This window comes from Podarcis bocagei (genome assembly GCF_964188305.1).
Source record: "Podarcis bocagei genome assembly, chromosome: 10".
Lineage (NCBI taxonomy): Eukaryota > Metazoa > Chordata > Lepidosauria > Squamata > Lacertidae > Podarcis > Podarcis bocagei.
In genome coordinates this window covers 52385185-52396659 of record NC_138135.1, presented here as the reverse complement: position 1 = coordinate 52396659, position 11475 = coordinate 52385185, and the positions used below count along the sequence as shown (strand labels likewise).

The 11475-nt window shown below is 42.5% G+C and overlaps 1 protein-coding gene and 1 long non-coding RNA gene across 4 annotated transcripts in view; one reads left to right on the top strand and one right to left on the bottom strand.

The window, feature by feature from the left end:
- The first annotated feature begins 1419 nt into the window (after window positions 1-1419).
- Window positions 1420-4367, top strand: LOC308596650. Its single transcript, XR_014012605.1, has 2 exons — window positions 1420-1539; window positions 4274-4367. It is a non-coding gene; the product is annotated as an uncharacterized lncRNA (long non-coding RNA).
- SCAF11 (SR-related CTD associated factor 11) overlaps window positions 3746-11475 on the bottom strand; it is a 32144-nt gene continuing 24414 nt past the window's right edge. The window contains exons 13-16 of one of the 3 annotated variants that reach the window (XM_081211409.1): window positions 10076-10297; window positions 8280-8399; window positions 5077-7715; window positions 3746-4710 (exon numbers count right to left, since the gene is read on the bottom strand). In XM_081211409.1, coding sequence (XP_081067535.1) covers window positions 7587-7715; window positions 8280-8399; window positions 10076-10297 — 471 coding nt within the window. In that variant the 3' untranslated portion in view covers window positions 3746-4710; window positions 5077-7586. Of the gene's footprint in view, window positions 4711-5076; window positions 7716-8279; window positions 8400-10075; window positions 10298-11475 lie in introns of those variants that run through there. The other 2 variants (XM_081211410.1, XM_081211411.1) reach the window with 2 other exon arrangements.

The window sequence follows — 11475 nt, the reverse complement described above, 5'->3', positions numbered from 1 at the left end:
TAGTAAGCTGTGCGCTTGCCTGAGAAATCAAAATGAAGCCTCAGTTATTCATGGCCTAATAACTTTCAGACCGGGTTTTGGTTGAGTGTTCCACCTGGGGCTGCCCATGAAAACCCTCCAGACACTTCAGTTGGTCTAGGAATTGGCCGCTGCATAAGGCCAGTAGTTCATACTTTATTCAGTTACAAGCATCATTGCTGTCCCATTTATGAGTTCAATTTGAGGCCATTTAAAGTTTTAAAGCCTCAAGGAGCCTTTGAACAGCTACCTCAGGCATAGTTCACCTCCTGTGCTGAGGTGTCTGAGACCTCGGCTATGGCGCTCAGAAGATTCTGGAACATTCTCCTCATAAATGTGCCCCTGGACCAATTATTCCCTCCCCCCCTTCCAGCAAACAGTAAGACTTTTATTCCAGAATGCTGTTAGTCAAATTAGCGTGTGAACTGTCCACATTTTAATAAATTTGTTTTATTCGTAGTTTAGTGGCCTGCCTCGAGTACAGCTTCTTCGGAAAACTTGCCCAAACCTTATTGTGCTATAAAAATAATATGTTGTTTTCCTCTGATGATTCTTCAGGCGCTCATTACAGGGCTGAAGAAAACATGCAGTGAAAGGCTCCCTGTGTTATTTAGAAACCTAGAAAAAGCATTATAAACTGCCATGAGGAAGCTCCTTGACTACAAGAGCCTCCTCACTACCCAAATTCACTCTCCACAAGTCTGAGGGCAACAAAACAGCCCTTTTCCCCGCTTTCCCCCCTCATGAGGTAACAACCATTATTGGTAACACCTAAGAGATCACCTAAGTGTTTCTGACTGCAGGGAGGTTTCTGTGCACATGAAACCAACATATTTGAAGACCTATTTGGAGACCTATTTCAGGTCTAAAGAGGGGGCAGTTGTTGTTAAACTTATATTTAACACTAACCTACTGGCTCACCCTCATTGCATTGAGTTAGAGATGTGAGTGTTTGTATGTGTGCACATATAATTAACACCTTTTAAAAACTATAACAAGTTCTTCCCCCTGCTTTCCTCACAAATTCTATTTTTTTCTAAATCACCACAATTTATTCTGTCTCTTCTAAATCGCTAAGTACTGCAGCTCGGCAACTGTATTCTCCCCCCCCCCTCACAGATTCTCTATTTTTGCACTTACTTTTGTATCTTTCAACTGTAGTTCCTTACCGTTTATTTCCCAACTTTCAAGAACTGCTGCTACCCGAGCTTCAACACTATTATCCAGAGTTTTCTAACGGCCAGTACCTTATTTCCTTCCCACTCTTCTTTCCCAATATGTGTGATGTTTTGATCTGTGTTCCTTCTCTTATTTTGCTCTCCCTTATTTATATGACTTTTTAAAGGGGCTTTTCTGCTGCTACGTCAGTCCCTCTCAGCAACTGGAGTGCTTCCTTGTGTGTTCATTGCAGGATCGCGGCTCCTCATGCATGCAGCTTCCACACAACGTCGTTGTTCATCAAAACTCCTTGCTGCATTTGCTTCTTATTTAGGGCGCTTCCAGACCGTCAACTGTTTCCAGGTAAGATTCAGTCACATACTGGCAAATGCAGGTTGTGCAGCTACAGTTGGGTGAGAGGTCTTGTGCGACAAACCTCACCTCCTTCCCCCCCCCCCCACCACCCTGCCATAAAAATTGTACTTTCTTGTTTGCTGTGAGACGTTAAGTGGAAGATGCATGGGAAATCCTAGGAGTTGAGGAGGGAAACTATTGTGAACTCTGCCAGTGGACTCTGCATGAGGCTGAGTTAAGCAGCTTTCCCTGTAGCCTCAACTCAAAGTTGGTATATACCCTTGCCTCTGTGCAGTACAGCACTTTAGAGTCCTAAAACACTGTCTTTTCTGATGCAGGCAGTTCAATTCCTGTGTGTCAGTATTGCTCAGCTAACCTTCAGGTAGGCCAAAGTTGTGATGTGTTGTCACAATGTAAGGCACACTGTTCTTTTAGCAGAGCATCCAATAACCCGCCACCCACCCAGTAATCTCTCTTATTGGTGAGCACCCTTTTAATTCTATTTCCTAAAGGAGTGGCCCCTGAGCTTTCCCCCTCATGAACCACTTGAAAATTGCCGGGCCGGGGGGGACGGGACTTCATGATTGCTCTGGCTGCCAAAGCCACTGTAATTCCATAGAATTCAAATTGGAATACAAGAAAATACAAGAAACAAAAGCACTAAAAATGCAATTTAAAAACAATTCAGTGTGATAAGGTGTGTCATCTCCTGTATTCAACCATGAATTCAGTCAGTTTTCAAACCTCTGTTCTAAACAGTATGTAATTTTCCTTTTATATCTGTTGAAGTGAATTTAAGTGTTACTTGGACATGGCATTATTGTTTTCAAATACAGAGAACAGTGTATTGTACACAAACTTATATCGCAAAGAGCAGTTCGTAACAGCCCAATCAATGCTTAAAATATGTTCCATTTCCTCCAAGTTCCCACTTGTATTTTACTCTTACTGAATAATACATTTTAGATACTTGTCTTACTTTGCAAAGATTGTATATGGCAGGTGGAACTTTATAGAGTATTATTTCTGTCTGAAGTCACACCTCAGCAACTAAATTCCTGAATCTTCAGAAGCGTGCTTAATAAATTATATTTTACTTCAAAGTGTAATGTAAACTGTTATGCTATAACCCAGTGAAGAAAGTAGTGAAGAGAAGGCAAAAGTATATCTAAAGCCTTTTATTGCTGCACATACTTAATTATTCTTAGGATATTTCAAAAGATTAGACAATTTCCACACCATTTTTTTAAGCTCGTTCAACGTGTTTGTGTGTGTGTATATGCTTAGCAGCTGAAAGCCAGCATTATATAAGTGAGGCTATATAACATACAAGTTGTAGAAGCTGAAATAACTTTTCCACAGAAGGCAGCATAAGGACCTGTGTGAACGTATGTTAGGTAGCAGTTTGAATTGGGAAACAACAATAGCAATAAAAAAATTCTCTCCATACACCTATTAATTGCTGTTCAGGTTTAAGCACTTTCAGCTAGAGACAGCCAACAGACTGAGACTTTTTAGCAGCTATGTTACAAAAAGGATCACCCAGCCTGATCACCATGTACTCTGGACTTGAAGAGGACTGATTAGAAAAAAGCTTAAGGATCCACTGGGTGAGAATCCATGGAGATCCCATGATCAGAAACACTCAAAAGAGAAGGGAGTCGAAGATGGATGGGAGTTTAATCTTAAAGGTGAAATATTGAAGGCACAAATGCAGACAATTCCAACAAGAAAGAAAAGTTGGAGGCATCTAAAGAAACCAGTGTAGCTGCATAAAAAGCTTACCGATGAGCTGAGATTTAAGGGCATGTGCAATAAATGGAAGGGGAAATTACAAAGGAACAGTATACAATTGCTCAACACCTACTTTGCCTCTGTCTTCACCCAAAAGAAAAGTGATGTCCAACCTGGTCGTAACAGAATAAATGATCTAAGGAGGCAGCTCCAGCCCAAGATAGGAAAAGAGGTAGTAAGGGAACACCTAGCTACTTTAAATGAACTCAAATCTCCAGGGCATGAGGAGCTGCCCCTAAGTTTGCAGGTGTAGTATCAGAGCCTCTGTCTATATTTGACCATGCAGACTGGAGGCAGTCAAACATTGTCTGCATATTCGAAATGCAGGGAAAAGATGACTACCAAATGGTCAACTTGACATTGATACCAGGAAAGTATTTGGAAATACCAACACAGGTTAAAAAGAGCCAGACTCCTTCCACTTAGTCAAAAGAATTTATTAGAAAATATTCTGAACTACATAAAACTCTTTAGAATATTGTTTCAGTAGACTTTTATTCCAGCCTTATGCTACAGACATCACACAGCCTGGACTTAAATCAGCCACTGTGCTCTCGGTTTGTTTGTTTTTATTTTTGTAAAAAAAGAAAAAGACATATTTAAGCCACATGCACACGGAAAGACTGGATGGAGTGCTCAGTGCACCTGCCGCTCCCCCTTAATACAATTTCATAATCTTACCAATTTTCTCACAGTAATTTCAGTCCACTGGGTTTGCTTCTGCATTATTGAAACTCTTGAAAAACGACAACACCAAGAGATTAACAAGATATCAGTCAGCAGCTACAGGCCTACACAACTCTCTCTTGAAGGCTGGCCCTACGCATCTCCACTCAAGCTCTTTCTGAATTAGTTCAATAGGCCTTACTCCCCTGTAAGTGTGTGTAGGATTGCAGCCTTAATGTAACAAAGAAATGCCCGTGTATCTAAGAGCACATGTTTTCTCAAGTGTCTTCAGATGAAAGCAAGCCCGGCTGATTTGTCCAAGCAAGAGAATCGGCAGGCCCATTCCAGTTATGCATGCGCTTCACACCAGTGGGTAAGTAGCACTTCATTTCAGCATCGGCACACCAGTCACTGGTGGGTGGGCGAGGCCAGATGCAGTCAGTTTGCCTGCAGTCAACCAAGTGACTGGCACCATAAATGCTTAGAGCACTAACACAACAATCAGAGCTATGGTTCCAGTTGCTCATCCAGCCACGGGATACACTCTGAAGCCACACAACACCCATCTGCACATACAGTGCCTAATCCAACTGATGAGTACTTTTTTAGAATCACATAGATGTTGGGTTGGGTCATCTAGTCCAATCCCATTCTGATCTTGTGGGATCAGAATACCTATATAGGTGATGCTTGGCATTTTTGAACACATAATTTAAAGGCCTGCATATCTTGAGATAAGGGACGCGGGTGGCGCTGTGGGTAAAACCTCAGCGCCTAGGACTTGCCGATCGCATGGTCGGCAGTTCGAATCCTCGCGGCGGGGTGCGCTCCCGTCGTTCGGTCCCAGCGCCTGCCAACCTAGCAGTTCAAAAGCACCCCCGGGTGCAAGTAGATAAATAGGGACTGCTTACCAGCGGGAAGGTAAACGGTGTTCCATGTGCTGCGCTGGCTCGCCAGATGCAGCTTGTCACGCTGGCCACGTGACCCGGAAGTGTCTGCGGACAGCGCTGGCTCCCGGCCTATAGAGATGAGCGCACAACCCTAGAGTCTGTCAAGACTGGCCTGTACGGGCAGGGGTACCTTTACCTTTATATCTTGAGATGCAGTTTTTAAATATTGGTGTAAACCAGGGCAGGGGAACTTGACTCTCCAGATATTGGACGACAACTCCCGTTCGGCCCAGGCAGCATGGCCAATGGTAAGGGGCAATGGGACTTGTAGTCCAACAATCTGTGAAGGGCCACAGGTTCATCAGCCCTGACGCAGATGGAGGCTGAACACTAGTCAATATTCTTCATTGGGACTGGAAATAACAGTAAATACAGGGTTCGCCGTAACTCTGCCTCTGTTGTGCTACCAGGAGTATTAGAACAGAAATATTAAACAGATTCCCTAAGTATGTGGAAGGCGTATCAAACCTTCATGCCATGAAGTTACTCTTAAGAAAAACAGTTCCTGAGAGAACGATATGGCTCAGTGCAGATAACGTCGTGCAGTCTCTCTACCATTGTTAAAGCTGGCAATGCCTCAGGCTCTGACTTTCCCTCCTTCCTAACCCTCCTTCTTCTTCCCAGCAACTAACTCTGGCTATTGTTATATCTACACCAAGTTAGCTAGCCATGGTTAGGAGGAGGTTTCAAATCTCTGGTTGGAAGCAAATCACATTTAGCAATGTATTTGGTGCATACCAAATGGAACCTCATTAGCACTGCAAAATGGGAAGCCTTCAAGTCTGGAGGGGGAAAGAGGTGGAGAGAAGCGAAAGTTGAGCTCAACCAATATCAGGCAACGTTACATTTGCAGCAGGCCGGTATACAGCAGAGAGATATGCACTCCCACCCCATCTTCAATAACTGAGAGAATGTAGTAAGCATAAACACATACGGTGTGATTACATAAATGGTAGGGTACAATTTGCTACAGGAGATGATTTTTTCTCCTCCAAAAAGTGCTAGCCAGTCTGGGCTGAAAGATCATTGGAATATCTACTAGTCTAACACAAACTCTACAGCATAGTGTTTGACTGGTTTTTTAAAAAAAGGAAGGGGAAATATTCACACTAAAAAGATTCCACAAGATAAATATTATCTTTAGTTACACACAAAATACAGGCAAACAAGTCCTTGTCTGAAAAATAAAGTGAACTAGCTCTTTACACAGCTGTGCTCCATATTTCTTTCACACTCAGCCCTGGGTTTTCCTTAGTTTGCCACCAGTGGGACGGCTCTCAGGAACACATGGCTAAATGGTTTGAATCATCAGCTGTGTGCCACATGTGGTACACACCACAGCCGCTAGCATGAAACCCTGGGAGGATTAACTGCACTATAATAGCACTTGGCTTCAAAGCATTCTTAAACCAAGGCCCCTTTAGTTTCCTTAACTCTTCATTTCTGCTGAAGGAGCCAGTGGTAACTTCTCTACACTTTGGAAAAATCAATGCCAAGTCCAACCAAGCCATTTCAGGTAGAAGTGCATTATGCTTACTAATGCCCTATCTAGCAATTGCACTACCTTCACCACCATGCATCGTGTAATACTTTAAAGATCAACTCAAATAAAAGACTAGGCCTCATGCAGTATACTAGTGGGAGGTCAGAATGGAAAGAGCATGGCAAACTATTATGCAGCCTTCGTCATGACACAATTTTTGTTATATTTGGCTTTTACTTCTCATGCCTACTACAAGCAGCTGCTTACAGTAGACCAAAACTGACAGTATGCCACAGGTAGTGTTGACTAAGGCTATTGGTTACATAATCCACCTCTAATAGCAAGCAGAACGTTTTTCCTCAAGGTGATGGGAGATAAAAAGACAAAATGAAGGCAATTAGGGCCCATATACAAAAATCAAGCACAGAATATCTTTTAAACTCACAGGAGGACTCAAAGGTCATTTCCCAAAACTAGTTTGAGGATGAAGCAGTGGTTTTGGTTGCCTGCACCATGCCTTTTAGAACTTTTATTTCATCTAACAACTCAAAACAAGAACTAAAAAGCCACAAAACAACAAGCAGCATAGCCTTTATTTGGTGTTACAATAGGAAAATGATGCCCAAATTTCTGGGCAACAAATTTTACTTCTGTAGATTTTTTTGTGAGTTGTTCCATTCACAAAGAGTGTGCTTTTTAAACACACATTTTGAGCCTGTAAATCAAGGCAAAACACTTTATTTAATTGGAATTGAAAGGGGGGGGCACTGGCAGGAGGATTAAAGAAAAATCTGCCTTGAATTTTTCCCCTGACTGATTTACATATATTGTACATATCTGTCCAAGTCACTGTATTTTGACAAACATCTGTGTTTATACACTACTGTTTGAACCAAAATGCTGTACATGTGGCATTCAACACAATTGTATATTACTAAAAAGAGGGGCACTCTCCTTTATTCCTTTTAGTTTCTCTTTACATATCCTTTCCAAAAAGGATAAAGAAGTTGCAGCATTGATCTATATTTATTTATAACAAAACATTATACACTATATCGAAAAATAATTTTATCAAAATCATATTTCAACCCACTATTTTTAGTTAATAGTCCATGTCAAAATTGCACTTTGCAGACATCTCGATGGCATATTCCAGCCTGCGCTCATTTCCTTTCCGCAAAAGCTGCCTCGTCTGGATTTTTCTTCCGCGAATGTTTGTATTTGTCCACATAAGCTTTTACCAAATTAGCCACTTTTGCAGAATTAACTTCCCCACTCTTGCTATGACAGACCTACATGAAAATAGAACACACAACCATTAAGTTAACTGGCACCAACCACACCACTTAATATCACACCAAAAGCAAATAATTACTGGGACATACAATCTCAATAAACTACCCTTGTAAGGCGTATCTGGTGGGGAGTAAGCTTCATCACGCCTTTCTAGTTTCCCAGAGGAGTAGGAAAATATCCCCAACTCCACCCTGACTGCTAATGGCCATCAGTTAAGCAAGAACAATTTTTTTATGTTCTAAAGCAGGCTGGCAATAAAGGTTTCAGTTGGGGCGGGGGGGGGGGGAGAGAGACACTACAAGCTGAATAAAATATTGAGTCCGCACTCTCTCCACAGCCTATTATCATGTTCACTAAGAATTGTTCAAGATTGCACAATGAGACTAGCTTAAATTATAACTACTTATTTCACCTCCGTTAACAAACCCCTGTGTGAACTATTCTCCAGAGCAATAAGCCTGTCACTTGGCCTCACCTCTGCCTCCTCTGTTCAACAGGTTTCAAGGTTAGAAGAATGCAGACTGCTAAATGCTGCCTGGTATTAATAGTGTATCACTTACTTTATCTACAGCTTTTCTCACAATTTCTTTATATTCTTCTTTAGTAATATCTTTATTTTGATAGAAAGGCTTAATAGCCAGCTTCACTTCTTGCGCAGCTCTTTCTTGAATTTGCAGTTTCTAGAAAAATTAGGATAAAGAGTGTTACACTTAGGAAAAAGGCACACAACCAGCATTTTTTAAATAACCATGTAAGATGAAGAACAGTTCTGGAGAACGGGAAAGCTTGCCCCAATTTTGTGATACTTTGGTTGGTCCCAAAAACTATTGCTCAACTAAGGATTTTAGGGTTTCTTTGTTTTTTAAAGGACCAACATGGCTACTTTTGCTTTTAAGATGTGTACCAATGCAAACATACCATTGCAACCTCTAGTTTTAATCTAAGGATTATCAGACAGGCGAGTTCAATAAAGCATTGCTATCGGTCTACAAGGCTTGTAAACAGCCACCAAAAAACAGCTGCTTTTAAGCAACCAGGCAAGGAACCTTTCACAACATTTGGATCTTCCGGTCCTCTTTTAATCAAAAAATAACTAGCCCTTGTATGGATTGGGTAGTATAGATGTGAAGGCCAGGAAAAAGAAAGCCCAATGGAAAACTTTTCGCTATGGGGGAACTCTGAGAAAGCTTTAAATATTGTTCAAAGATTTTATTTTTTGACTTGAGAAAGTCTACAACAATCAAATCCAAGAGGCACTTCTGCACCCAGAGGGTGCTACCACCTTTCTGAGAGGAGTATTCAAGACCTTGTTGCTTGTGAATTGTTGCTTGCCTTCTTCTGGTCACCTATGGTCTAGAATGGAGATACCAGAAGCATCCAGATTCACCTGTCCTTTTGATCTGGTGCCTCCTTTGTGGTCAATCTTTTCACCTCTCCCTTGAAACAGTCTACTTTAATTGCTACCAACTGAAAAACAAGCAAGTTGCTGCCCTGCCTTGATGAGGAATACAAAGGTCAGAAGCAAAAGCCTCACAGAAATAATCTGGGTGAGAAGAGAACTTTAATCAAGACCCACAGAAGAAAGTGGACTACAACTGGGTATGTTTGCAGTTTTGTTTGTACAAAACTGAGGTGTTTATAGTTTTAAATTTCATAGATATACATATATATATATATATATATATATACACACACACACACACACACACACACACACATACACACACACACACACACAGTCCAGTAGCAGCTTAGAGACCAGCTACGTTAGTCCTTGGTATGAGCTTTCGTGTGCATGCACACTTCTTCAGTATCTGTATATAGTATCTGAAGAAGTGTGCATGCACACGAAAGCTCATACCAAGAACAAACTTAGTTGGTCCCTAAGGTGATACTGGACATTTTTTTGATTTAAAATATATATTTCTACTGCGTCAGACCAACATGGCTACCTATCTGAATCTAGAACCAAATAAGACAGTATTATATTTCAAGTTTCAAAGAAATCTGTTTTATGTTGTTAAAACAGTAAACAAGTTCAGGTTTGACTATTGTATATATACTGCTCCCACCCTTTGCATCCCGCCCCCCCCTTCAAATTGGTAAGTTTTCCCACGGCTTCAACATTTCCAAATATTTGACATCTCTAATGAGGTGGAATGAATTTATTTGCAAGGTCAGTCTATAATTCCCCCCCCCCCCCAGAAGAAACCTTATGATTTCTTAGGAAGCTAAAAAGATGATATAAATGGAAGGTGAAAGATGACATCCTCTCCATTTCCTTAGGGTAAATAATTATTTCTCTCCAATTTTAGCATTGCAGAATTATGCACGTTGCTCTTGGCTTTGAACTTGCCTGGTCTTTCTTCGAGCTATCTGCGCTGGCTTCCACCGTTACACTTACTTTGCTTTCAGCCAATTTTACAGCGGCATTAGAGGATTTGATGTTACTTGACGATGTTGCATTACCAGAACTTGGTCCCTGAACCGTTTCCACACTTCCCAGAGCAGCTGCTGTTGGAGCAGGCAAGAGGGTTGTACTCATGTTGTTGGCAACATGGGAAGTACTAGGAATAGCCTGTTTTAAAAAGTTACCAGAAGTTAATATGTTAACTAGTTGCATCCAACGCTCCTGCTCTGAACCTTTAGTTCTTGGGTGTTTCTAACATTTCTGAGAGATAGTTAATAGGTGGAAAGAGATCGTTCAGCTCAGCTGAGGCTAGCCTTAACTACAGAATCCATCCTATTTGTGACACTGACCATTTCCCCTTTCTCTGCAACCCAATAGTCTTAGTAACATGGCAATTTGTGTGAAAATGCAGGCTAAGGGGTTTTTCTGCAGACTGGAAAGGGGGAAAAACAACAGTCTGCGGACAGAGAGACTGAACTCCTGTGCATCATGTAAGAAGGAAACCTATACATTTGCCAGCTAGGATAGAAGCCAAAGCCCAGGACAGGTGTAAAGACAGAAGGAACCAGTGAGAAGGCAGCCTCTCAGTGATCTACTGACAGCTGGGTGGAGGGCCCATGAAACCACCACAGCAATCCACAGAAGAATAGGCGGCCATAAACCTAGGAATGCAAACTTTCCTTCCACCCGTAATAGATTGAAGCCCTTTATTCCGGCTTTGCACTTGGATCAGGCAGTTGTGATAAAAGATATGAGCGCTGCCCAACTATTGTATGGAGCAAGCAGTACACAAGAAGTGTAAGCACTTGAGTCTGCTTCCTTCAGTAGCAGTTACCATATTTTTTGCCCTATAGGACACACTTTTTCCCCTCCAAAAATGAAGGGGAAATGTGTGTGCGTCCTATGGGGCGAATGCAGGCTTTCGCTGAAGCCTGGAGAGCGAGAGGCATCGGTGTGCAGCGACCCCTCTCGCTCTCCAGGCTTCAGGAAGCTATCCGCAAGCCTTGGGAGCCCTGCAAGCAAGCTCCGGGAGCGATGGCAAGGGTGCGCAACCTCGCCATCACTCCCAGACCCGTTCTGGGGGCTGGGGTCAGGGGAAGCTCAGGCTTCCCCCGCCCCCAGCCCCGCAAGCTCCGGGAGCGATGGCGAGGTTGAGCGCAACCTCGCCTTCGCTCCCGGACCGCCAGCCCCGAGGCAAAAAACGAAGCCAGGACAGCTAGCGGGATCCATCCCGCTCGCTGTCATGGCTTCTTTGCTCTTTGGGGCTGGGGGGGGGGAATAACTTTTCCCCCCTTTATTCCCCCCCCCAAAATAAGTGCGCCCTATGGGCCGATGCGCCCTATAGG